The 24,272-nt window shown below is 35.6% G+C and overlaps 1 protein-coding gene across 2 annotated transcripts in view; it reads right to left on the minus strand.

The window, feature by feature from the left end:
• The window catches only part of CPQ (carboxypeptidase Q), a 660,399-nt gene that overhangs the window by 312,951 nt on the left and 323,176 nt on the right, over positions 1–24,272 (minus strand). For both annotated transcript variants that reach the window (XR_013994760.1, XM_081070557.1), the window contains exon 4: positions 14,030–14,237. Coding sequence is in view for 1 of the 2 variants with exons in the window: in XM_081070557.1 (XP_080926683.1) it covers positions 14,030–14,237 (208 nt within the window). In the remaining variant the exon portion in view is untranslated. The remainder of the gene's footprint in view (positions 1–14,029; positions 14,238–24,272) is intronic.

Here is a 24,272-nt window from a genome sequence, read left to right on the forward strand (position 1 = left end):
ACGTCAGCACTGGGTCAGCCAGCATGCAGTGCTACAGGCCTTGCTACAAGGCTGTAGAGCCTGAGTTCCAGAATTCACTGCCTACTTTATTTAGCTACCATGCCAGGGCCCCTTTGTCATCTCTCCTCTTTGCCTCAGAATATTTCCCAAGCTTGTAACAGAGTTCTACACATAGTAGATATTCAATAAGTATTTGTTGCTGTTGATTATGACACTGACAGTTGTCCTGGTTTTCTTTACATTTAGGGTAAAACAGGAAACTCTTAAGGAAGCAGTATTTCAATAACTAGAATAGAAAGGGACTAAGAAGTACAGGATAATGAATTGGTATAGAGTACAGGTCCTGGGATAGGACAAACTTAAGTTTAACTCCTAGATCTTCCACCTAGAAGTTTTGAGAAATTTGTGACACAAACCTTAGTTTCTTCATCTGTAACATGGGGATGACAGCACTACTTATTTGACAAGGTCAAAGTAAAGATTAAAGGAGAAAATGTATGATAAGCATTTAGAATACTTCCCATCACATAGTAAGCACTCTATAAATGTGGATTATTATTCATCTTATGATTGTGATTAGTATAAACTCACTCCATTATTAATTAGGAGAAGCTGTTCAAACCTATGAAAGATGGCAGCCTCCTGTTTGCAAGTCCAGTTTTGGCACACTATCATGAATTATTGAGCATAGTAGAGAGTGCTTTCCAAGATTTGCCTTGCCTACCTGGGTGGCTATCTATCTAAAACAGCCTGTCTGGCTTGAGCTATTTCCATGTTTTGTCTTTATGAGCCCAGAGCTACGAGCACATTTCAGAAATTTGAAAAATAAACAATGAAATGTCTCATACTTGCCACACATGTATTTTTCCTTCCATGATTTAGAATGGCTAGTTCTAAGCCATAAAAAGTTTATAATAAGAAAGAGAAAAGAATAAAATTTGCCAGCTTAAAACTCTTTAATCCAACCCTCCCAAATTTTCCAACTCAAGGTTAAGATGTGAACAAATGTTCCAACCAATATGTTCATGAAAGATTTAATAATTACTTTGCTTATGAAAGTTTAAACAGCTGCTTAAGTTAGTAAAAAGTCTCCCACCCAGGCAGAATAACTTGCTGTACCCATTAAGAAGGCTTTACATATCATATTCCAATGAAAGGCAAAGCTGCATTTGTTGCACAGCCTCTGACTATTCAATTATGTGTGGAAGGAGTTTGTCCACCAGGTCAATCAGGTTTTGTTCATTTCTTCAACAAGGGTCTCAACAGCATCAACATTAGAGTCATTTCCAAAGGGACTGCTGAGCTTTTCAATAATTTATTTTTAAAAACATATTTACATGAAATAGATGTCCTTTTTTAAGGTTATTTTACAGCATAACTCCATGAAAACAGGGTGCATTGGATTCAGTAATTATAGGAGGTTACATCACGTTCCTTAAAAAAATATATAATACTACTCTTTGGGCTTTCATATACACTACTCCATCTGCTTGGATAATTTCCCATACCAACCCCATCTCCATAACCTTTAGCATGGTTAACTCTTCATGGTTAACTACTCATGCTGGAGAAATAAGTTGGATTGGTCCCTAAAGTCTTCCCTGGAGTCCTTGATCAGGACGGTGCCCCTGAAATGAGCCCCCTTCACACCATGTAGCTGCCATGTTATGGCACTTATCATCTTCTACTGCAGTTACATATCTATAATACTTTTCCATCTCTACCATGAAACCCCAAATGCTGTGAGGGCAATTTGATATATCCCAAATATAGCAGAAACTCAATAAATTCTTGTAGAATTAATGAATTGAGTTTTCCTACCCACCCAAACTGCACTTTTACTTCTTTTTCTCCTATATCCTCAACTTTAACAACTCCTGCCAATTTTATTTCCTAAATATTTCCTGAACCCTTGTCCTCTTTTCCACCTGACTATTTCAATTATCTCAGTTCAAGTCCTTTTATCTCCTGACTGGATTTCAGTCTTTAGCAAATCTACTGCTAAAATCCTTCAGTGACTCCCTACTGCCAGCAGAACAGAGCTGCAAGCATTCACATGGCCTGCCAGGCCCTCCATAGTCTGTCCTTCCTGATGTACTCCATCTCATTCTCACTTCCTTGCTTTTTTTTGCATGAACTCTCCCTTTCCAGAGAAGGCTGATTTTTAATGAGGGTCAGAGAGGAAAAATAACCTACTAACAAAATGGAAGAGGTGGAATTTGAATTATATAGGTTATGCTTCTAACTCAGTACAATCCTATACCGACCACCCAAGGCTAGCTACAACCGTCATGCCTGACACATACCAGATACTCAATAAATGTTTGTTGAATAAATGAATAGTTGAAAAAATATATATATAAAAACCATCCAAACATAGGCTACCCAATGGATCTTATGCCTCTATCCTACTGTTTCTCAAAAAGCTTTGGGAATATTGCAAAACTACCTCTTAAAAATTCCCAGTGCAGATACATCACATAAACAAAATAAAGGACAAAAATCATATGATTATATCAATTGATGCAGAAAAAGCATTTGACAGGACACAACATCCATTTATGATTAAAACACTTAATAAAATAGGTATAGAAGGAAAATATCTTAACATAATAAAGGCCATATATTACAAGCCCTCAGCTAATCTCATAATTAATGGTGAAAAACTAAAGCCCTTAGCTCTACGTTAAGGAACACTACAGGGCTGTCCCCTATCACCTCTGCTTTTCAACATAGTGTTGGAAGTCCTTGCCAGAGCCATCAGGCAAGAAAAAGAAATAAAAGGCATCCAAATTGGGAAAGAAGAAGTTAAAATATCACTCTTTGCAGATGACATGATGCTATATATAGAAAACCCTAAAGACTCCACCAAAAAGTTAGAAACAATCAACGAATACAGTAACGTTGCTGGCTACAAAATCAACGTACAAAAGTCCATTGCATTCCTATATACTAACAATGAAATCTCAGAAAAATAAATACAAAAAACAATTCCATTTGCAATTGCAGCAAAAAGAATAAAATACCTAGGAATAAACTTAACCAAGGATGTGAAGGATTTATATGCTGAAAACTGTAAGACATTTTTGAAAGAAATTGAAGAAGACAAAAAGAAACGTAAGGACATTCCGTGCTCATGGAATGGAAGAATCAACATAGTTCAAACGCAATATTACCTAAAGCAGTATACAGATTTAATACAATCCCCATCAAATTCCCAATGGCATTTTTAAAGAAATAGAACAAAAAATCGTCAGATATGTTTGGAATCACAACAGACCTCGAATAGCCAAAGCAATCTTAAGAAAAAAGAACAATACTGGATGTATTCCACTCCCCGACTTTAAATTGTACTACAGGGCTACAATAATCAAAATAGCATGGTATTGGCAGAAAAACAGACACATAGACCAATGGAATAGAATTGAGAACCCAGAAATAAAATCGCATATATATGGACAGATAATTTTTGACAAAAAAGCTAAAAACATACAATGGAGGAAAGACAGCCTCTTCAATAAATAGTGCTGGGAGAATTGGATAGCCACGTGCAAAAGAATGAAACTGGACTGTTATCTATCACCATGTACCAAAATTAATTCAAAGTGGATCAAAGACTTAAGCATAAGACCTGACACAATAAACTGCATAGAAGAAAACATAGGTACTAAACTTATGGACCTTGGGTTCAAACAGCATTTTATGAATTTGACTCCAAAGGCAATGGAAGTAAAAGCTAAAATAAACAAATGGGACTATATGAAACTTAAAAGTTTCTGCACAGCAAAAGAAACCATCGACCAAATAAAGAGGCAACCGACTTAATCACAGAAGATTTTTGCAAACAGTTCCTCCGATAAGGGTCTAATATCCAAATTACACAAGGAACTCATGAAACTCAACACCAAAAAAACAAACAACCCAATTGAAAAATGGGCAGAGGACCTGAAGAGACATTTCTCTAAAGAGGACATACAAATGGCAAATAGACTTATGAAAAAATGCTCAGCATCACTAATCATCAGAGAAATGCAAATAAAAACCACAATGAGATATCACCTCACCCCAGTCAGAATGTCTATCATCAACAAGACAAACAGTAACAAGTGTTGGAGAGACTGTGGAGAAAAAGCGACCCTCATACACTGTTGGTGGGAATGCAGACTGGTGCAGCCGCTATGGAAGGCAGTGTGGAGGTTCCTCAAAAAATTACAAATAGAATTACCATATGACCCAGCAATCCCTCTCCTGGGTATCTACCCAAAAAATTTGAAATCATTTATACATAAAGACACGTGTGCTCAAATGTTCATTGCAGCTTTGTTTACGGTGGCCAAGACATGGAAACAACCAAAATGTCCTTCGATGGATGAATGGATAAAGAAGTTGTGGTATATATAAACAATGGAATACTATTCGGCGGTAAGGAAAGATGATATAGGAACATTTGTGACAACATGGATGGATCTTGAGAGTACAATGCTAAGCGAAATAAGACAGAAAAAGCAGAGAACCCTATGATTTCACTGATATGTGGTATATAAACCAAAAACAACAAAAGAACAAGACAAACAAATGAGAAACAAAAACTCATAGACACAGACAGTAATTTAGTGGTTACGAGAGGGTAAGGGGTTTGCGGGGTGGGAGATTAGGGTAAGGGGGATCAAATACACGGTGATGGAAGGAGAACTGACTCTGGGTGGTGAACACACAATGGGATTTATAGATGATGTAATACAGAATTGTATACCTGAAATTATGTAATATTATTAACAATTGTCACCCCAATATAAAATTAATATTCGGAAATCAGTTGCATTTGTATATACCAATGATAAAATAGCAGAAGGAGAAATTAAAAAAACAATTCCATTTACAATTGCTCCAAAGACTATAAAATATCTGGGAATAAATCTAACCAAAGATGTAAAGGATCTGTACTCAGAAAATTATACAACACTGAAGAAAGAAATGAAAGAAGACATAAATAGATGGAAACACATTCCATGTTCATGGATAGGAAGAATTAATATAATTAAAATGTCCATACTGCCTAAGGCAATATACATATTCAACGCAATTCCTATCAAACTACCAACGACGTTTTTCACAGAAATAGAACATATAATCCTAAAATTTATATGGGACCATAAAAGACCCCGGATAGCCTCAGCAATCTTGAGAAATAAGAACAAAGTGGGAGGTATAACGATACCTGATTTCAAACTATACTACAAGGCTACAGTAATCAAAACAACATGGTACTGGCATAAAAATAGATACATAGATCAATGGAACAGAATAGAGAGTCCAGACATAAATCCATGCCTATATGCCCATCTAATCTACGACAATGGAAGCAAGAATGTACGATGGGGTAAAGATAGTCTGTTCAATAAGTGGTGTTGGGAAACCTGGACGGACACATGCAAGAAAATGAAGCTGGACCACCTCCTTACACCATATACAAAAACAAATTCAAAATGGCTTAAAGACTTAAATGTAAGATCTGAAACCATAAAATATCTAGAAGAAAATATAGGAAGAAACTTCATGGACATTACCCGGAGTAAGATTTTCACTGATATATCCCCTCGCGCGAGCGAAGTAAGAGAAAAAATAAACATGTGGGATTACATCAAACTAAAAAGTTTTTTCACAGCAAAGGAAACCATCAATAAAACAAAAAGGGATCCTACTGTATGGGAAAAGATATTTGCCAATGATATATCTGATAAGGGATTAATATCACAAATCTATAAAAAACTTACTCAACTCAACTCCAAAAAAACAAACAACCCAATTAAAAAATGGGCAGAGGACTTGGGGAGACATTTCTCTAAGAAGGACATACAGAAGGCAAGAAGACATATGAAGAAATGCTCAACCTCACTAACCATCAGAGAAATGCAAATAAAAACCACAATGAGATACCACCTCACTCCAGTCAAAATGGCTATTATCAATAAATCAACAAACAACAAATGCTGGCGCGGATGTGGAGAAAAGGGAACGCTAGTGCACTGTTGGTGGGACTGCAGATTAGTGCAGCCACTATGGAAAACAGTATGGAGGTATCTCAGGAATCTGAAAATGGAACTACCCTATGATCCAGTAATTCCACTCCTAGGCATCTACCCGGAGAAATCCAAAACTCCAATTCAAAAATCTGTATGCACTCCTATGTTTATTGCAGCACTTTACACAATAGCCAAGATATGGAAACAACCAAAATGCCCATCGGTAGATGACTGGATTAAGAAGCTGTGGTACATTTATACAATGGAGTATTACGCAGCCATAAAGAAGAAAGAAATCTTATCATTTGCAGCAACATGGATGGATCTAGAGAACATTATGTTAAGTGAAATAAGTCAGAAAGAGAAAGACAAGTACCATATGATCTCACTTATATATGGAATCTAAAGAAAAGACTATGTGAATGAACTAATCAGAGTCAGTTTTGGGGACGCAGAGAAAAAACCGAGAGTGGTTAGATGGGTGTGTGGGAGGGGGTTGGGGATAAGGGGAAAGGTGAAGGGATTTGGAAGCAGCTGGTAACCACAAGATGGCCTCAGGGTTTTTCTTTTGAAAATTAATTTGGGGAAGGTATTCTATAATGTTGTAAAGATTTTGTTGGGTATCCGATGGACATGCGTCCTATTTGGGAGACCACCTCAGGGATACTGTGGATACCTGATCATGGCATTGTACATCAGAAGCTAAACATTAATGAATGCCAACTATAATTTTATATATATAATGTGATGGTTCAGTGTGGGGTCGGAGGGATGGTGGATGGGGGGAGGGGGGTTCGCAGTGTGGGGGATGTAGATGATGAACGTCTGGGTATTGCCTTGTTTTGTACACCTGAAACTAATAAATAAATTAATTATAACAAAAAAAAAAAAAAAAAAAAAAAACAAAAAAAAAACAATTGTCACCCCAATAAATTAAAAAAAGTGCACATTAGCACATTAAAAACTAGGAGTACCACCGAAAAAAAAAAAAAGGAATGTATTTAACTTTTTCAATGGAAGAGCTCCTAATTGTATTTTCACAAAGAATCTGAAAACAAACAAAAACAAACACAAACATCTACCAAAACTACCTACTCTCTGAAATAATGAAAGAGTTCCTACTAAGTCTTGATACGATCTAATAGCATATACACAGTGTGTATACCACCAGTCTGATGATAATCTTCAAGCATTTTTTTTTAAATAATGGAATTTTGGGGTTGGAAATCACCTTCTAGCTTTTTCAGACAAAGTTCCCCATTCTCTAATTGAAGGATTAAGTTGCCCAAGGTCACTCGGCTTATTTGTGACAGAAATAAAACCAGAACCAAGACCTAGCAAAACCCATCCAGTGTTCTTTCCACTGCTCCACACCAGTGTCTCTCAATCTGGGGTGACTTTTGTCATAGACATTTGGCAATGTCTGGAGATATTTTTGTAGGGGACGAGGGAGTATGCTTCTAAATATTCTACAATACAAAGGACTGATCCCCACTACAATTATTTGACCCAAATGTCAATAATGATAATGTTGAGAAACCCTGCCCCACACTAAAAAAAAGAAAGAAGAAAAAGAAAAAAATGAACTGTTCAGTTAACAAACTAGAGCTTTCATTTCATTGTTTCCCACTAGCCTGTGTAAGAGCTGCATTATATTTGAAATAATACTGGCATATAAAACTGAAATTGTTTTTTAAAGCCATGAAAATAACTGCAGTAGGAAAAAAGGGATGTATAAAAAAACAATTCCACTCATCAGGGCTTTATCAAAATGGGTTTGGATATTACCAACCCAAAGACAAAATCCAAAACAATTTTCTTTTCCACGCAAATCCCTCATAAGAATTCTTGAATACGTTAAGATTTTTTAAATCTTCCATTTACTAAGCAAGTCTCAGAATAAGGTATAGGAAATCACTGAGGAGCAAATGAAATGAGCCAGCCCCAAGAGTCAACATTGGGGAATCTGCTATCACGAGAGATCTTATTAGTACATCTCTCCCACAGGTGTACGAAACCTCCAATTTCAGATAACTTGCCCTCTTGTCAGGTCAATTTTAGCACAACCCTCCTGTGTTTATTTGTTTGTTTGAGTGGAATATGCTGAAAGCATCATAAACTAAGCCTTGGAAATGACTATTTGTGGTAATGTCAGGACAAGGTCCTCCCTACAATGGTGCTACATAGAGGATGTCTGCAAGGCATCTCCTGCTTCACGAGAAAGCAATGCACTCTCAGGAGTATCTTCTCACCAGTTTCCTCTTCAGGAAATAATAACACCATGGTTACATAAGATGTTATTATTGGGGAATCTGGTCAAAGGGTACACCCAAACTCTTGGCACTGTTTTTGCAACTTCTTGTGAGTCTACAATTATTTCAAAATAAAAAGGTTTTGATTTATTTTAATGATGTGATTGGTAGTATATCTATTTTTGCTTTGTCAGTGGTTCTCTGCTAAAACAAAAGTAGCTGATTATCTGATTTGTGAGACTGAGAGTATGAACAGGGCCATAGGGGACTAAGGCATCATAAAGAGTCATTTGTACCACAAAAGTGTTTCATCCATCAGATCCTCTTCCAAAGTGACAAAAAGCTGAAAAGGAATGAGACTTGAGAAAGAATTGATTGAGGATGCATAGAAGAAACAGAGCAAGGCACAGGTGGGTTTCCCAGGTGACAATCCTCATGAGAGCTCTAAGGGAAATCTGACACAATGAGAGCTCTTTGTGCCTAAGAAAGAGATGTCAGGAGAAAAAGCATGAAAGTAAGACACAGTTTCTCCTACGTAATGACTTGGTCGGGATGGCACTGCCTTTATCCTGAATTAACTGACATCCATCAGATTTAGACAGTACCCAGCTAAGGTATGCCCAGGCATAATGCAATATCTTTGCGGTGGAAAAAAAAAAAAGGGAGTCAGGAAATCTGGAGTCACATTTTAAATATGTTACTCTCATGTATTTGTTGTGCCCCCTGAGACAAGTCAGTCATGGATTCAGTTTCCTCATCTGAAGTTCAGGCAATTGATACCAGACTGCAATGACCTTTACCTCTTTGTCTCTGCCTCTGTTTAAGACTATTTTAAGTGTTAGCTAACCTCTATCGATTTAATACAAAATAAAACCTATTCATGGATGGCAACATGTTTCCTATGAATTTGCCAATGCAAATTAGTTCCTTCATAAATGGCAGTAGAAATAATATTGCTATTTTAACACCAGGGACCATCATCTCAGAAGTCAAAGAGCTCTCCTTCTCACGCTCTCAGACTCATCCTCAACCATGGGCCTCAAAGATGTGATGGTTTCCTAGGGATAAAGCTGAGAGAAAGGAGTTTAGAGGTCTAATGTCAGAGCAACCAGAGGACTGCTTTCTCACAATGAAATGCATCCCCTCAAAGTGTTCAAGGTCTGGTGAACCCCCTAGAATATGCCCAAATCACAAAGGAGCAGTTTCCGAAGAGGTCAAAGTGGAGAATTGAGGCTTAGAGGAGCCAAAACATGCCACTGTGGGTTCTTTAGGAAAAGGGTAGGATAAATGTGTATAATACCCCTTACTCTACCATTTTCACATATTGAAACCAATAAAGTTTTTGTATTATTGGCATTTCTAAAGTGGTTAATTCAGTCCAGGTTATGGCTTGATTGTGAAGTAGGATTCTGAAATGTGTTAATGCTTCATCAATCACATATACTTTTCCAGAGCTGAAATTCACCACACCTTGTCCACAGTTCTTAGACTAAATCAAAAGGATTCTTTCTGTGCTAATTGCTTTCCTTTCATTAAGGTGTTTCCATGGATAATGAATTAGCTGTAAGGGGTGGTGCTGGGTGTTAGTTGGAAGAGTGTTGATCAGACACTACATTAGCCCACCTGCAAGTCACCTAGGATGTTCGACTTTCAGGCAGATGATAATTTCAATATAACCTCTTCCTTTTCAGAGATGGTTTCCACTGCAACTAAATTGCTCAGCATTATTTAGCACTACTCTTTAGTATGGTATGGAGCAAAGTAGCAAGGATGTGTCAGGGGTAAGTTAGTCAACCTAAACTGTCAAAACCAATGTTACGTCACTGTCAGCATTACTGATAATTAAAAATAAAGTTGAATGATTTTTAAAAAGTTTGTCAGAATTTAGGAGAGTTGAACTCCCTTATCAGCCAATGAAAGATTGTTTCTTAGTATCTGAATCTCCATCAGACATTTCCTTTCCCTCTTTCTCCACTCTCGTTTTCTGCTTATATGTTAATTTATGAATCCCATTTAACCTCCCAAACTCCCCTCTCTCTTCCTCTGTCTTTTGCTTACTTCTTATAACTTACCCCAACATTTATCTTTATCATAATCTTTTTTTAATCAAAATTTATTGGGGTGACAATGATTAGTAAAATTACGTAGGTTTCAAGTGTACAATTTTGTAATACATCATCTATATATCACATTGTATGTTTATTACCCAAAGTCAGTTCTCCTTTCATCACCATATATAATATTTGACCCCCTTTACCCTCATCAAACATCCCCCCCCTTACCCTCTGGTAACCAATGAGCTATTGTCCTTGTCTATGAGTTCTTTTTTCTTAATTTGTCTTGTTCCTTTGTTGCTTTCAATTTTATATACCACATAGCAGTGAAGTCATATGGTTCTCGACTTTTTTTTACTCTATCATAACCTTTATCCTATAGGAAACAGGAGAAGGGGCTTGATAGCAGGGGAACACTATGTGGAGATCAGTGTTTTAAAAGATAACTCTGAGATGCACTGCAAAAATACAGAAGCAGGGGAGATCAGAAGAAAAATAATCAGGAGGGAAATAGCAAGGGCCTGAATTAGGACAATAATAGCAGTAAAGGTAAGCCTGTAACAGATTTTTTTTTAATATGTATATTTTTTTAGTCCAGCTGAAAGTGGACTAAATAGGATGTAGCACCTGGCTGTAGGACAGTGATTAAAGAGGACAGAATGAAATACAATTAGAAGTTTCCTAACTGCTGATAGGTAGTTGTGGTTCCCTTAACAGAGACTAGTAATTAAGGTGAGGAGTCAGGTGTGAAGGAGTTGAGCTGTTCAGTGTTGGACATATAGAGCTGCATTTAGGGGCCAGGTCCAATATGCCAATGGACAATCATTGTTCTAAATGGGCAGGAAAACTTCTAACTTAAAGAGAATCAAGATAAAGAAAATCCTACAACCATCCTCTCCTTTACTTCTTCTCTTCATTTTACTGAACAAAATGTGTTCAGAAGTTTCTGCATGCCAAGCCCTGAGACAGGAATTACTGAAAAAAGAAAAAAAGAACAGAAATAAACAGAGCATCTTCCCAGGGTATTTGCAAGGTCTGGTGGGAGATGACACCATAATAATGTCATAAAGTGTTGGGATGAGGGGAGGGTTACTAGAGGGGGCTGTACAGGAGACATGGCATTTATGAGGGATGGAGTGTGCTTACTCAGTTCATTAAGTCACCTAACATCTAGAGGGGGGAACACACGCTTGCCACATATCTTCACTGTATGGAAATCCCTTGTGGTTCTAGGCAGGCTGTAAGACAGAGTCCCCCCAAAACACAGCCACACGGACTTCATTTCACTGGACTCATCTATATTCCTTCTCTCGACATAATGCTGTCACTTCATTGTGAGAGAACTTTCGTTAATCTACTACTGTTTACATCTTGGTAACAAGGTATTTATGCCTAACTTTTGTAACGCTACGGTAGAGGTAAAAGTTTAATCCTCAGTCCTAGGACCCCTCTGGACTCTCCCGACTTCAACAAGGTGCTACTGCCACAGAATAGAGACTGGAGCATCTTGACAGAGATCACAGTGTTTAAAATTTACGCTAGCCCAGCAATTTCATTCCTAGTCATTTATCCGAAGAGAAATGAACACATATGTCCACAGAGGGGCTTGCACAAGAATATTCATTGAGCTTTATTCATAATAGTCAAAAACTAGAAACCACCCAAATGTCCAACAACTGTCGAATAAATAAATTGTGGTGTATTCGTATAGTGAAATATTACTTAGCACTATAAGGAATGAACAACTGACACAACATGGATAAACCTCAAGAAAGCATTACACTGAATCAAAAAGCCAAACACAAAAGTCTACACATTCTATGATTCCAGTTATATTAAATTCTAGAGAAGAAAAAACTATAGCTCCAGAAAGAAGATCAGCAGTTACCAGGGGGTTGGGGAGTGAAGGAAGAGATAGACTGCAAAGGGGCACAAGGGAATGTCTGGGGTGATGGAAATAGTCTAGATTATGATTGCGGTAAGTGGTGACATAACTATACATTTTTCAAAACTCATCATATTGTACACTTAAATTTGGTAAGTTAACATTATGTAGATTATACCTCAGTAAAGCTAATTATTTTTTAAAAATCAGGCTGGGCTAAGGAGCAGATCCACGGGTTCTCAGCAGGAAGACACCAGTAGCCCTCCAAAGCTGTCTGAGCCCTCTGGCTGCTGCAGTCCTGAGAATGCCTCTGCCTCAGTGTTTTAGCCTCAGACCACGATACCTCCCACTACCTCCAACTAAGGCTCCTAGTGACTCACACTCACCCTGCCATACAACCTTGGAGCGAGAAACTGCCTGCTCACCGAGAAAATGGATAATATATAATCCTAACCCCTCCCATCCTGGACTAGCAACCCAAAGATGGCAACACTTTATCCTGGAACTACTACCTGAAGATTACACTTCAAGGTGTCTGATTATTCAGTATCTGGAATATAGACTCTTAGCTCTTCTGTTCTTATCAGTTTCCTAAAGGGACAGGGGCCTGGGCTTGTTTGTTTGTTTTCTCAATATCTGAAGCTATCTGAATCCCTATGGGTCTACTGACATTTTGCTTTTCCATTATCCCTGTAACTACCACCCCGAGGTTGATGCATGCATGCCCAGGTCCTGGAAGCCGGTAATGTGGAAAAGGAGAAAAGGGCCTTAAACATAAAACAAGTATTGGAGAGGTCCTGAGTCAAGACATGTGCAGAAGGTTTGTTTCTCCATCACCAAACTCCATCACTATTTGCTTTTATCTCCCTCTCATTGATCTCCTTAAACAAAATATAAGTCTGATATTCCTGAATAACTTTATTTTAACTTATTAAAATAAGCTATTTTATGTAATAAGTTTAAAATATTAAGCTATTTTCAGAATTTCAATAACTACTTATAATGTAAATTTTCACCAGAAACCTTATAAAAACTGTTTTTTGACCACTTAATGTCATATGAAGTAAACTCACATTCAGTGAGAGCCTGTGATCATCAGTATACTAGGCTATTTGATTTGCATTATCTAATGTAGTCCCCATAATAATCCTGTTAGTTATAAATACCATCTCTTTTCATGCAGATATGTTTTCTCTGAGACTCAGAAAATAAGTAACCTGACAAAATTATTTAACCTTCAGCTAGACCTGCCTCTAGAACTATGTGATTTTCAAACTTGTCTAAAAAAAAAAAGTCTCTGGAAATTACCCATAAACTGTGGTTTAAAGCTCAGTTTACTATTCATAAGGTCCTGGGTTTGGGTCCCTTCTCAGCCACTTACTGGTTGTGTGGACCTTAGGCAAGTGAGTTTCCCACTATGCTAATTTCACCTGTAAAAGAAAATAGATCCTACTTCACTGAGCTTTGAAAGGATCAAATAAGATAATTCACATAATAAGCACAATAACGATTAGTACAATCTTAACTATTGGTATAATCTTAAATGCCAAGCTGGCTCCAAATGGAATAAATACAGCACATACATACAAATATTGTCCTCAGCTCTTCAGAGGTTGAATTTCTACACCATGGAACCCCATTCCACACATGAATTAGTCCCACTTTTCTTCAATCAATATACTCAAACTTTTGATGAGAAAAAATATATTTGGAGTGTCTGCCATTGTTGAGTCCACAAGGACCATCTCTGCAGACTCATGTTCTCTCTTGACCACACTTCCTATTCCTAGACAACCTATCGCCTCATTCACTCACCTGCTCCGGATACTTGCTACCAATGATCTCTGCTACAGTGTTGAAGGAGTCAACATCTGGGTAGTTCTTTGCCCCCATCTTCAGCTGAATGACAATTCGGCTCCCACGAGAAACCATTCTTGATATCATTTCTGCATCTTCCACTGTAATACAGGCTGTTGGGATCTTTGGCACACCGTCCCGGTATTCCTGAACACCTGTGTGAGGACTTGAGAAAATAAGCCACCAGGTTACCTTAAAAGTAGAACTAAACCACAAGTGTTTATTGAAGTGTCTGTATTTGACATTTGACTTCCACTGAACTTGTTCACATATGAGGAATAGGACAAGCAGGGAATATTGTTTTATTCGCTTTTGATATGAACATAACTTTTCTTTTTGGCAAAAACAACTTGGAAAGTTCAATTAATAATCATCATATGACAACATGGATGGATCTTGAGATTATAATGCTAAGCAAAACAAGTCAGACAGAAAAAGCAGAGAACCATATGTTTTTACTGATATGTGGTATATAAACCAAAATCAACAAAAGAACAAGACAAACAAATGAGAAACAAAAACTCATAGACACAGACAATAGTTTAGTGGTTACCAGAGGGTAAGGGGGTGGGGGGTGGGAGATGAGGGTAAGGGGGATCAAATATATGGTGATGGAAGGAGAACTGACTCTGGGGAGTGAACACACAATGGGATTTATAGATGATGTATTACAGAATTGTACACCTGAAATCTATGTAACTTTACCAACAATTGTCACCCCAATAAACTTTAATTAAAAAAATAAATAATCATCATATTGAAAATATTGCATGAAATCTATTTCGATAATTTGGATGATCCTTTAAAGTTGCCTCAAACTTGGAAGAACATTAAGAGTGCATTTATGACCAAGAGGTGAACACGTTGGTTCGAGAAGACAAAGGGAGCTCTGAAGTCCATCAAGGCTGCAGATCAGAAGCATACACTTCTGGAAGAAAGCTGGCCCAGATGGACCCAGCTCTCTGGTCACTAACTGGCTCTGGGTATACTCTCTTCTCACCCAAACACAGAGGTCCAAATATGTAGCCTTGAAATGGTGGTAGAAAACTCTGCAGGAAAACTGTAGGACAATGGAAAATGTTTGTGTTCCCATAAAGAAAAGTGCTGAATAAATCCAGGTCCCTCTTTGTACTACTATAAGAAAAAGAAAGTTATAAAAATTTTGGCACTGAAGGAGAAATAGTACCCCAACTTGTCAACTCTTTTCCTACTACTTTCCAGATGCTTCTTACATTACTAGAAACATTTATAATTGAAGTTTATATTAATCTACTGTTGATTCAACCTCCATGTGCTAATTGAGTTTATCAAACCCATTTTCTAAAATTGCTCTTTGAAACTGTCCCTTTTAACCCTTTTGATGCAACTCCGAACCCTCAGCTCCCTCAGAAACATGCAGGCACAGCTTCTGATTGCACACACATCCTATCGGTTTAGTCCCATCTTCTGCCAAGACACAAGCTAATAGCTTCCCTTTTAAAATTAATTTTTATTTTCATATTTCCATATTTGTTTCAAATTGTCTCATATTTACAGGAAAGTTTTTCTCCTTTCAGCCACAACACATTTCTCTTCTATAGAAGTGACTCCAACCTCCACATGCATAAACACAATGACCATTATTATTATTGCTTGCTTGGTGTGACTGTATTGTTGTGACCATATGTCATGTAAGTCCTTAGTAGAGATACTGCAGAGCGAAATGATTATGAACAGACTCAGGAGCAAAATCGTATGGGTTCAAATCTGGGCTCTGCCACTTATTGCTAATTGATGTTGGACAAGTTATACATCTTTGCTTCAGTGGCTTCACCTATAAATTGAGGTGATCATAACAGTAATAACTATTCCATAGAGTCATTTTACAGATTCAATTAATTTATACAAGTAAATCACTTACTCTGGAACACAGCAAGCACTCAATAAGTGCTAAAACTTTATTTTATTAACTTGCTTATTACATAAACCCTGCAGAGACTGTCTAATCTCAAGTCCTTAGTACCATCTGAGTACACCTTTTATGAATATTTATTAAATGTTTACTGAACATGTTATTCTTCATTAAGAGAGAGACAAATGACTTATAAACTCAAAATTTGTAATACAGAAACCCTGTATCTAAACCCCTGCTCTGGAATGTGCCCAATCTAACTTCTGGTTCAGGGCAGGCTATGGAGTCACTTAACCTAGGTCAAATCCTGGCTCTACCATTCTCTATCTGTATGACACCAAGCAACTTAGATTACTTCTCTGTTTCTGAGTTTCCATATCTGTAAAGTAGAGAATAACATCAGTATTGACCTCATATGACTACTCTGAGGAATAAAAGAGATAGTATATGTAAAGGATTTAAAACAGTGTTTTGCACATAGTAATTATTTAGTAAACATTAGTTGTTATTATTTCTTCAGTGCTAATTTTTCCCACTGAGTTGGTTGAGTGATTCATGACCAAAAGTACCTTAAAACATGTAGAAAGACAATCTAAATATTTATTATTCATATTACCTTACGTGATGTCTAAGATTCAACAAACTCTCCTTGTTCTCAGACTCTCTCACTCAAGAGGAGATCAGTATAACACTTCTTAATAGTCTCTTTAAATAATTTTTCTAAAAAAATATGTACTAATAAGTTTCAGGCAAGGGTTCTTAAAGTGAGGGCAGTGAACCAGGCATGTACCCATGGCTCCAATGAGGAAAATGTTATTGAAAGGCATCCTCCAACTGTGATTCTGAATTCAAGATATAAAAGCCTTGTAATTTGTTTCTTCAATTAAGCATGTTCCCCAGTGGTGGAGTATCCAGCACTGTTTAGTAGAAGTGGGCAGAATGAAGATTTGACAGTTTTATTTGGAGTCTTGCACTTTCATTGTCAATTGTCCTACAGGGAATGATTAGCATAAATACTACCTTCCTGCCACCACTGACAAGCCCCACCTGCATTTTAACAATAGCAAAGGGTAAACTATAAAGGAAGCCATAAATAATCAAAATAAGCACACTTAAAGATTAATACCACTTCTTCAGAAAGTCTTCCGCAAAACACAAGAGGAGGGAACACTTACCAACTCTTTCTACAAGGCCACTATTGATGATATCAAAACCAGACAAAAGACATCACAAGAAAACAATAGACCAACATCTCTTATGAATATAAATACAAAAAATCCTTAACAAAATACAAGCAAACTGAAACCTGCAACATATGAACATATAAAAAGGGTTATACACCATGACAAAGTGAGATTTATCCTAGAAATGCAACATTTGACATGCAAAAATCAATCAAAAACAAAGTTGGCTGACTCACACTTCCAAATATCAAAACTTACTACAATTCTATAGTAATCAACAGAGAGTGATACTGGTATAAGGATAGCCATATTGATCAATAAAATAAAACTGAGAGTGCAGAAATAAACCTTTATACGAATGATCAATTCATTTCAACAAGAGTGTCAAAAAAGTTCAATGGGGTAGAAAAATATTTTCAACACATGTTGCTGGGGCCAACCAGATATCCACATGCAAAAGAATAAAGGTTTACCCTTACATTACAGCATATACAAAAATTAATTCAAAATAAACCTAAATAATTCATAGACCTAAATATAAGAGTTAAACTGTAAAACTTCATGACCTTGGATAAAGAAATTCCTTCCTATGCTAAGTGAAATAAGTCAGACAGAAAAAGCAGAGAACCCTATGATTTCACTGATATGTGGTATATAAACCAAAAAAAACAAGACAAACAAATGAGAAACAAAAACTCATAGACACGGACAATAATTTAGTGGTTACCAGAGGGTAAGGGGGTGGGGGGTGGGTGATGAGGGTAAAGGGGATCAAATATATGGTGATGGAAGGAGAACTGACTCTGGGTGGTGAACACACAATGGGATTTATAGACGGTGTAATACAGAATTGTACATCTGAAATCTATGTAAAGTTACTAACAATTGTCACCCTAATAAATTTAATTAAAAAAAAAGAAACTACCACTTATCAAATTTTAGTGTAGTATCAAAGAATATTCATAATTATCTAAAAAAGCTATTAAAATACTTTTCCCTTTTCCAACAACAACAAAAAAAGAAATTCCTTCCTAGATATATCGCCAAAATCATATGCAACAAAAGAAAAAAATAGATAAATTGAAACATCAAAACTGTAAACTTTTGTATTTCAAAAGACACCACCAAGGTGAAAAGACAATGCATAGAAAGGGAGAAAATATTTGCAAATCATTTATCTGGAGGTGGGAACTGTTGTAAGAATTATGAGTTTTTGAAGTTATAGTCTTATTTCTATGAGGGTTTTTTTTTTTAACTTCTTTATTAGTAAGTTTAAAAGATCACTTATTCTGTTTATTAGAAAGGTTTGTTTGCTTTAAAAATCAGTTTGAAAATAACTCCCAGAAAAATTAAAATTGACTTTAATTCTTTTAGATATACCTCCTTAAGAGTAAATTTATCGCACATATTTATACTATCATTAACAAAACAAAAGCAAAAGGATTCATTTACATCAAATTTCACCAAAGGAAAACACTCAGATATTTTCAACTCCCACAGGTGAAAAAAAAACCTGATCAAGAGAGAAAAAGTAGGACTAAATTTCATTCCCAATTTCTATGATTCAGTTGAAATAGCAGAGGAGACAGGAAAAAGTCAAATTCTTGAATTCTATTCCATAATGAAAGACTCTACGTGAACAAAACTCAACCAACATATTTAATACCTTACCTTCACCTACAGATCTCAGTAGGTAGACTATTACAAGCATAGTATCAGATATACCTTCTTCCAAAATAGAAGGACCCAGCCATCTCCACAGGCGTGTGAGAAAAAAGGAAGACGGTCAAAATGCTTAGAGGAATAAAACTCTGTGATTTTTAACATCCACAGCATACAGGAAGGACTTTTGGCTTTTTTTCTCTACAACACAATAGTGTGAAGAAGGTTGAAAGATATAAAGAGGCAACTATCTGTGAAATAAATTTTAAAAAAGAATTAAAATGACTAAAAAAAAATTTTATACTTAGTATTTTCTCATCTAAAAAAATACTACATAAATACCAGTTTTGTTATAATTATATATTTTGTAACCTAAAGTAAACATCACAAAATATATTTGGTCTCTTTATCCCTTTTTGATTTCGCTCTTCTGTATAAGTTACAATTTCTGCTAGCTTATACTTATTTCATTTTAATTTGTTTTTTTTCTTATTTTGTCCTCTAATGTTTACAATTTTTAAAAGAAAGATGTGTTTATGTATTAAGCAAGATGAAAACTTAACTTGGGATACAAATTTGTTAAAATGGATAATTTATCTAATAAAGATGATAATGGAGATATGGAAGAACATTAAAATCATTTTTTAAATGAAGATGGTAACATTAACCACTGAATATTGTTCTCAGTTTAAGCCCCAATGCAAAACAATTCTCATTAATTGGACTGAACGGTATTTAAATATCATGTAACCCCATCACTGTCTTTCCACTGAAAAATATACTAAATTTCTATTATTAACTCTGTTCAATTATGCCATTTGTCATTAACTTCAGAGCCCCAACATCCTTCTGTTAGAACAGAACTGAACATATAAAACATGGCACTAGGTATAGATTGACTGTGTACGTTCACCGCACAGCTATCACCCGCTGCCCCCCAACCCAATTCATATGTTGGAGTCCTAACCGCTAAGGTGAGGGTAGGAGGTGGGGCCTTCAGAAAGGGATTAGGTCATGAAAGCAGAGCCCTCTTGAGTAGGACTGGTACCCTTATAAAAAAGCCCCAAAGAGATCCCTCACACTTCCACCATGTGGGGTTACCGTGAAAAGACAGCAGTTTACAAAACAAGTTCTCAACAGACATCAAATCTGCCAGCACCTTGATCTTGGACGTCCCAACAGCCTCCAGAACTGTGAGAAATAAGTGTTTGTTGTTTATAAGTCACCCAGGCTATGGTATTTTTATTATAACAGCCTAAATGAACCAGACAGGATACATTATCTGAGGAGAAACAAAATAAAGACACAGGAATGATTAAAATTCTGTAAAAACTATGGTTTTCTTCCTTGACACAAAGAAAATATTTTTAAAAAGAAGCAATAGTTAAATACTGAAAGAAAAACAATAGAACCATGTTTTCAATGGGTGTTCCACAGAATATTAGGCCTCAGAAGCCTTGTAAAGAGGGGAGAAGTTGCCATGGTTAAATGAAGTTGTGAAACATTGGGCACTATTTTGCCATTTTGAGAAGTCATGAGCACATTAGCCTATGGTAAGCTTGATAAGTAATACGGTTAAGAAATATGCTTGACTAAGCATTTCCCAAACTTAATTGACCATAGAACTCTTTTTCATGGAACATTTTTATCTTCTCATAGACTTATCTGAGAAATACATTTTGTAAAATATTGATTCACTCTCCTTTAAGGATCAAGATAAGAATACAGTTTGTAACTGTCCCAATATAGCTTATTAAAACAATGTTAGCAATAGAATTTCCAGCCCATCCAATACAGAGATCTTTGTACAGCAAAAAAGTAAGTTTCAAATCTAAGTATAGTACATAAAAATCTTTGTAAATTTATTTTTTCATTATTTTTCATCTCTTACCACTCTCCCTGATAAACCCAAATATACTCCACCCACGCTGACTTCTTACCATTCTTAGAAGATGCCTTTCCCTTTACTAACATAGAATCTTGAATCATGCTGCTGTCTCTTTCTAAACTAAAAAGAATTGTTAGTCTCTGTCTAAAAGCTAAAAAGAATAAAGAAAACAAACAGCAAAATGACAGAAGTACATCCTTACTTATCAATAATTACTTCAAATGTAAATGGATTAAACCCTCTAATCAAAAGACAGAGTGGATTTTTTAAATGATCCAAGTATGTACTATCTGCAAGAGGTTCATTTTAAAGCCAAAGACACAAACATATTGAAAGTGAAAGAATGGAAAAAGATATTCCATGCAAATAGTAACCATAAGAGAACCAGTGGTGACTATACTAGTGTCAGGTAAAATAGACTTTAAATAAATAAAGGTTACAAGATACAGAAAAGAACATTATTTAAAAAAAAAAAAGAATTGATACAGCAAGATACAACAATAATAAACATTTATATACCTAATGACAGACCTTCAATATTTGAAGCAAAAATGACAGAATTGAATGTAGAAACAGTTCTACAGTAATAAGTTGAGACTTCAATAGTCAACTCTCAATAATGAATAGAAGAATCAGACAGAAGAAGATAAGCAAGGAAACAGAGGACTTCACACAATAACCCAACTAGATCTAACAGACATATATAGACCACTCTATTCAATAACAATATACACATACTTCTCAAGTTCACATGGAATGTTTTCCAGGATAGATAATATGTTAGCCCACGAAGTAAATCTCAATAGTTTTTTTTTAAAAAATATGTGTCACACAAAATATCTTCCCTGACCACATCAAAACAAAGTTAGAAATAAATAGCAGAAGGCAAACTTGAAAATTCACAAATTTATGGAAATTAAACAGCATACTCTCAACCAACCATTGGATCGAAAAAGAAATCACAGGGGAAATTATAACATATATAGAGAGGAATAAAGACAAAAACACAACATACCAAAACTTAAGAAACACAGCAAAAGAATGCTAAGGGGGGAATTTATAGCTATAAATACTTACATTAAAAAACAGGGAAAATCTCAAATCAACTATCTAACTTTACAACTTAAGGCACTAGAAACAGAAAAACAAACTAAACTGGAAGAAAGGAAATAATTATTACAGCAAAGTTAACTGAAACAGAGAATAGAAAAGCAACAGAGAAAGTTAATGAAACCAAAAGTTTATTCCTTGAAAGATCAACAGAACTGACAAACTTTTAACTAGATGGACTAAGATATAAACAGAGAAGATTTAAATTACTGAAGTCAGAATGTGGGGATTTTACCGATGCCACAGAAATAAAAGGAATCATAAGAGAGTATTATGAACAATAATATGCTAACAAATTGGATAATCTAGAAAAAAATGAAAAAATTTCTAGAAGCGTAAAACCTAAAAAGACTAAACAATTAATAGAAATAGAAATAGAAAATCTGAATACATCTATTACTAACCTGGGAAATTGAATCAGTAATCAAAAATTGCCCAATGAATAAAATCTCTGGAGCTAATTGCTTCAAATGGTGAACTCTGCCAAACATTTAAAGAAGAATACCACAAATCATTCTCAAACTTTTTACAACTGAAGAGGAGGGAATACTTTCTAACTCATTCTATGAAGTCAGCATTATCCTGATACCAAAGCCAGGGAAAGACACTACAAGAAAAGAAAACTACAGATCACTATACTTTATGAACATTGATGAAAAAAATCAATACTAGCAAAAAACAAAGAAACAAAAAACTCAGCAGTGCATTAAAAGAATTATATAGCACGACCAAGTTAGATTTATTCCTCGGATTCAAGAATGGTTCAGCATACAAAAATTAATCAATGTAATATACCACATGAACAGAATGAAGGGATAAAACCATGTGATCAATTTAACAACTGACGAAAAATATGTGAAAAATTTCAAGACCCTTTCATGACAAAAACAAAGTAGGAATACAAGTAAACTACCTCAACATAAACAAAGCCATATATGAAAAAAAAGCCACATATGAAAAACCGAAACGTCATATAGCAAACATTATTCTCACTGGTGAAAAAGTAAAAGCTTTTCCTCTAAGATCAGGAACAAGCCAAGGATGCTCAGTTTTGCAGCTTCTATTCACGCACTGGAAGTTCTAGCCAGAGCAATCAGGCAAGGAAAAGAAATAAAAGACATCTGAGTTAGAAAGGAAGAAGTAAAATCATCTCTGTTCATAGGTGATAGGATAGTATACGTAGAAAATCCTAAGATTTTACACACACACACACACACACACACACACACACACACACACACACTGTTAGAACTAATACATGAATTCAGAAAAGTAGCAGGACATAAAGCCAATAATAAAATCAGTTGCATTTCTATACACAGTGAACAATCTAAAAGGAAATTACAAAAACAATTCCGCTTGCAATAACATCAAAAAGAATAAAACACTTAGGACTTACCAAAAGAGGTGAAAGAATTCTACAATGAAAACTACAAAACATTGTTAAAAGCAATTAAAGAAAACATAAATAAGTGGAAACACATTCCATGTTCACAGATTAGAAGACTTACTATTGTTAAGATGTCAATACTATTACCCAAAGAGATCTGCAGATTGAATGCAATACCTATCAAAATTCCAAGGATATTCTTTGCAAAAATAGAAAAAAACATCCTAAAATTTATATGGCATCTCAAGAGACTCTGAATAGCCAAAACTATCTTGAAGAAGAAAAACAAAGTTGGAAGACACACATTTCCTGTTTTGAAAATTTAATGCAAAGCTACCACAATCAAAGCAGTATTACACTTGCATAAAGACAGACATGTAGACCAGTGGAATAGAATAGAGAGCCCAGAAATAAACCCTCACATATGTGGCATTTTTGATAAGAGAGCAAAGACCATTAAATGGGTAAAGGGCAGACTTTTTAACAAATGGTGCTAGGAAAACTAGATTTCCACATGCAAAAAATGAAGTTACCTAATATCACACATAAAAATTAACTCAAATTGATCCAAGACTTAAATCTAAGACCTAAAACTATAAAACTTTTAGAAGAAAACAGAGAAAAACTTCATGACATTGAATTTGGAAATGATTTCTTAGATATGATACCAAAGATATAGACAACAAAAGATAAAAAGACAAATTAGACTTCACAAATATTAGAAAATTGTGTGCATAAAAAGACAACACCAACAGTCAAAAAGGCAATAGGCAAAATAGAAGAAAATGTTTGTAAATTATATCTGATAAGAGATTAATATCCCGAATAGAGAACTACAAAAATGCAACAAACCAAACAACCCAATTCAAAGATGGGCAAAGGACTTCAATAGACATTTCAACAAAGACATACAAATGGTTAATAAGCACATGAAAAGATGCTCAGTATCACTAATTATTAGGAAAATGCCAACCAAGTACAATGAGGTACCACCTCACACCAATTAGAATGTCTACTATCAAAAACCAGAAAATAACACGTATTGGCAAAGACATGGAAAAATTGCAACACTAGTG

Source organism: Rhinolophus hipposideros (assembly GCF_964194185.1).
Source record: "Rhinolophus hipposideros genome assembly, chromosome: 13".
Taxonomy (NCBI): Eukaryota; Metazoa; Chordata; class Mammalia; order Chiroptera; family Rhinolophidae; genus Rhinolophus; species Rhinolophus hipposideros.